This window comes from Trichosurus vulpecula, chromosome 4 (assembly GCF_011100635.1).
Source record: "Trichosurus vulpecula isolate mTriVul1 chromosome 4, mTriVul1.pri, whole genome shotgun sequence".
NCBI classification, from domain to species: domain Eukaryota; kingdom Metazoa; phylum Chordata; class Mammalia; order Diprotodontia; family Phalangeridae; genus Trichosurus; species Trichosurus vulpecula.
In genome coordinates, this window is record NC_050576.1 from 107577709 (window position 1) to 107581660 (window position 3952).

Below are 3952 nucleotides of genomic sequence, written 5' to 3' on the forward strand. Positions count from 1 at the left end.
GATGGGGATAAGATATAAGGAACATGAGACCAGCTGTATTCAAAACAAATGAGTGCAACTACCATTTTAGGGGGCAAGCAATGCATCTGAATTCTAGAGCACATAGATGCATAGACAATGAACATCTATCAAAGAGCAACCATATTAAAGCATAAACATCACTTTTTTGTTCTACATTCTCTCTACCCTAGGGCAAAAGGGGAAGATCAGCATTACCAATATGTTCCACATATTTCAGTTACTGGGGTATTTTTCCTAGTCCTTTAATCCCTAGATATGAAGGGGACTCCTTAACTCATATTTACATATTTTTAGCTTCTTTGAAGCTTGCCCCTTAAGGCATAACTGTAATAAACTCAAAAGAAACATCTTGACCATTTATGGGTACCCTAAAGTAAGGACTGGTGCTACAATTCAGTAACAGGGATAGCAACAATTAACTAACTGTGTTACACAACAGACACATTACTTTCTGCTTCACTGGTGACTGTTTTTGTATTAGGACAACAAACAAAGGGCTGATTTCCAAGAGTTTTCTGGGCATATCGGAAATACATCATGTGACCCATTACCACAAGAGAGACTGAAATCAACACAAGTAAACCAAAAGCTTCAGGATTGGGTGCCAAGCTGACCATGATGAAATGCACAAGATCTAGAAGATAGTTCATAGAGTTCTGTACACCAGTTATAATGCCTTGTTCCAACTCTATTACATTTTCTTGTAGTAACTGCGTCACAGTCAAATCAAAGGCCCAAAGACCAATTCTAGCAGCAATGACCCCTGCAAACAGCAGACTGACAGAGATTAAAGGTACAGGCTTTGGACTCATCTCTGCATATCCCTTAGTAGGATAAGACTCATTTAGTAAATTGTACATTCCAGTTATGAAGGAAGTTTCAGGTCCTTCTGTAGGTACTAGTGTGGACAATTCCTTACTTTGAATAAATCTAGAACTGATGTCTTCAAAGGGAGAAACTGATAAGTCCAAAGGACTTCCAGGCATGAAAACGGAGACCACACAGAGGATCAAACAGGCTATCTGGGCTATTCCAGAGATTAGACCTGTTCAAACCAGTCCACACTTTTCTCGTAGTCTGGTAAAAGCCACTGTTCCCATAATACCAGTGATAGCTAAGGCTGCCATGAGAAGACTGAGCACTGAGCCACTCAGACCCCAAGTGTAGGCATAGCCAGTAGTGATACAATCAAAGCCCAGGACAGTCATATAGAGGAAAGAAAGACCCATGCCAGCAAGAAACACTGGTTGGTTGTAATATGAGATCCATCCATCACGGAAAGTACGGAAAGGCTCCACTATCTGGGAAGCACAGCCAGGCTCTGTTTCATTCTCATACTCATACTTCTTAGAATCTTTTTCACCCATCAGATGGGATCCCTCCTGGGCTGTCTCAATATCTTTCTGTAAATTCAGTTGTTTCAGTTCTGTTTCATTTGCTTTTGGAGAAGCTTTCAAAGCTAGAGCTGGGGTTTTCTGGTAAACTTTCCAGAGTAAGAAGTACTCTACACACATGGACACCAAATTCCATCCAGAAATGAACCCACAGCCAATCACTGGAGAGCCAAATGTCATTATCTGACCAACAGCCATGGGGGCCAGAATATTAGTTAACTGGTCAATTCTTCGTATTGTAGCATTCATGTCTGCTAATTTGCTTCTGTCATCCCCTGCAACAACAACAATCCAGTCTCTCTGAATTGTGATCCCAGTTGCAGTGCTGGCCAAATTTGCAATATTTGCAATAGTGATGATCAGGATATAATAGGAAGTAAGAACCCATCCACTGTACATGATCAGAAGAGCAACTTTATGCAAGAAAACCATCATTAGGACGATACCACACGTGATGACTGAAACATTCTGTACAATCAAAGAAGTCTGGGCCACTTTAAGCCTTGGATTCTTATCTATCCAATCTCCAATGATGGCTCCCAGGATCAGAACAGAACCTGCCACCACCAGCCCATAGACAGCAGTTAAGAGCAGGCTGTTTCCATAGAGCACAACCAGAAACAGAGATACTGCAAAATGCCACATCCGATCTCCCCAAGTGGATAGAGCATGACCAAAAAAGAGAAGAAATTTTGTGGAGGTAACATAGTCTTTAAAGGATTCACAGCATCCTCCATGAGCATTTTGGTCATTTTCACGGGTCATGACAACAGGTGCTCCTTGTTGACTATTCTTTGTCCTCTGCTGTTGCTGCTGCTATTGATGTTTTTATGTTTTTGTCATTAACTGGAGTGCAAATAAGTGAAGACAGCACCACCAAAAATCAAGGAAAAAAACATGCTAGAAAACTTTAAAAAAATTTTTAAAAATAAAAGGCAACCCATGATATCTCTTTGTTTTCTTTCCAAACTTAACTATCACTGTAGCCGAAGTTGGAAAGCGATAGCCTTATGGCTAGGGGAGAAGGGCAAACAGGCTTCGGAGGGCTGTTGGGGGGCCTCAACAGAGGCTCCCAGCTGCTGAGGCTGTCACCCCTGGGTTGCATTCTTATAAGGACAAGTCACTAGTACACCTGAATAGGTGTCAACACAAGTGCATATAAATTTGCATCCTTTATCTTGGCGTAGTGGTCCAATATGATCTATCTGCCATATCTGGGCTGGAACTTTTCTCCTTGCTATTTCTCCAGTTACTACCCTAGCAACGGTTCATTCCTTTTCCAATAGACATATATGACATTCCTCTGTTACTTGCTTTAACAATGGATAAGAGATACTAATACCTAAATCTTGTGCCCACCGGTATGTGGCATGGACCCCTAAATGTCCAGCCATTTGGTGGACCCATTTTGCTAGTATCAGGTTATCAGTTGGTGTCAGAGTAGGGACAATATGTTCAGTTGCAATCTTTGCTAGTCAATCAGCATGTGCATTGTACTGATGTTCTGGCCTAGTGAGGGGCACGTGGGTGTCTACACAAAAAACTGACAAATTAGTAACCAAAGATATGTCCCATGTATCTTCCTATAGTTCTTTGCCCCAAACTTCTTTACCATGAATTTCCCAATTTTGATTTTTCCACATTGGCATCCACGTAACTAACCCATTAGCTACTGCCCACAAATCAGTGAATATATGACACTGTCTTCCTTTCTCTGTTTTAACAGCTTGATGTACTGCCCTAAGTTCAGCATGTTGACTACTTACATCTATCCCAGTACTTTCCAGAGTCCTCTTAGTACATGGGTTATAGGCTACTGCTTTCCAATGTCTTTTATGGCCCAAATATTTTCCTGTCTGATCAGTAAACCATGCATGTTTCTTCTGTTCTTCAGTCAGTCCATCATATCCATCATTCCATTTTACCAAGGATTGTACCAACTGTTGCCTTGGTTCAGATGCTTTTTCACTTCCATCAATGTCAATGCTTGCAATAGATTCATGTAGAGCAGAAACTCCACTTTTGCCTGTTTTCGATCTAGTCTGAATACACCATTTCCATTTAATTATACTAGCCTCTTGTGCATGTCCAATTCTGTGAGATGCTGGGGTACTCATTACCCAAGTCATAATTGGGATTCCAGGCCTTTATATCACTTCATGGCCCACAGTCAGAGGTCAGTCTCTACCAATGCAGCTAACAACTGCTTTTCAAAAGGTATATATTGTAATCCAGATGAAGGTAGTTTCCTTGACCAAAATCCTTAATGGTCCACTTCAGCTTTATTGTTTCTCCCATAAACTCCAATTCACATAGTCATCTTGTACAGTCACTTGTAATTCCACCAGTCCACTCTGCAAAGGCCATAAATCCAGAGCCAATTGTATAGCAGCTTTAGCTTCTTCAAAAGCTTTACTCTGTTCAAGTCCACAATCAAATTCATATTTTTTTCCTGGTAACTTTATATAAGGGTTTCAAAATTTGTCTAAGATATGGGATGTAGTGCCTCCAATATCTAAAGACTCCTATGAACTTTT

At 40.8% G+C, this 3952-nt stretch overlaps 1 protein-coding gene across 1 annotated transcript; it reads right to left on the minus strand.

Annotated features, from left to right (window-relative positions):
* Positions 1–228: 228 nt before the first annotated feature.
* LOC118847710 (solute carrier family 40 member 1-like) lies at positions 229–2270 on the minus strand. Its single transcript, XM_036756306.1, is given in 1 exon segment — positions 229–2270. A coding segment is annotated over 1 exon segment (1731 nt). The 5' UTR covers positions 2181–2270; the 3' UTR covers positions 229–449.
* Positions 2271–3952: the final 1682 nt, after the last annotated feature.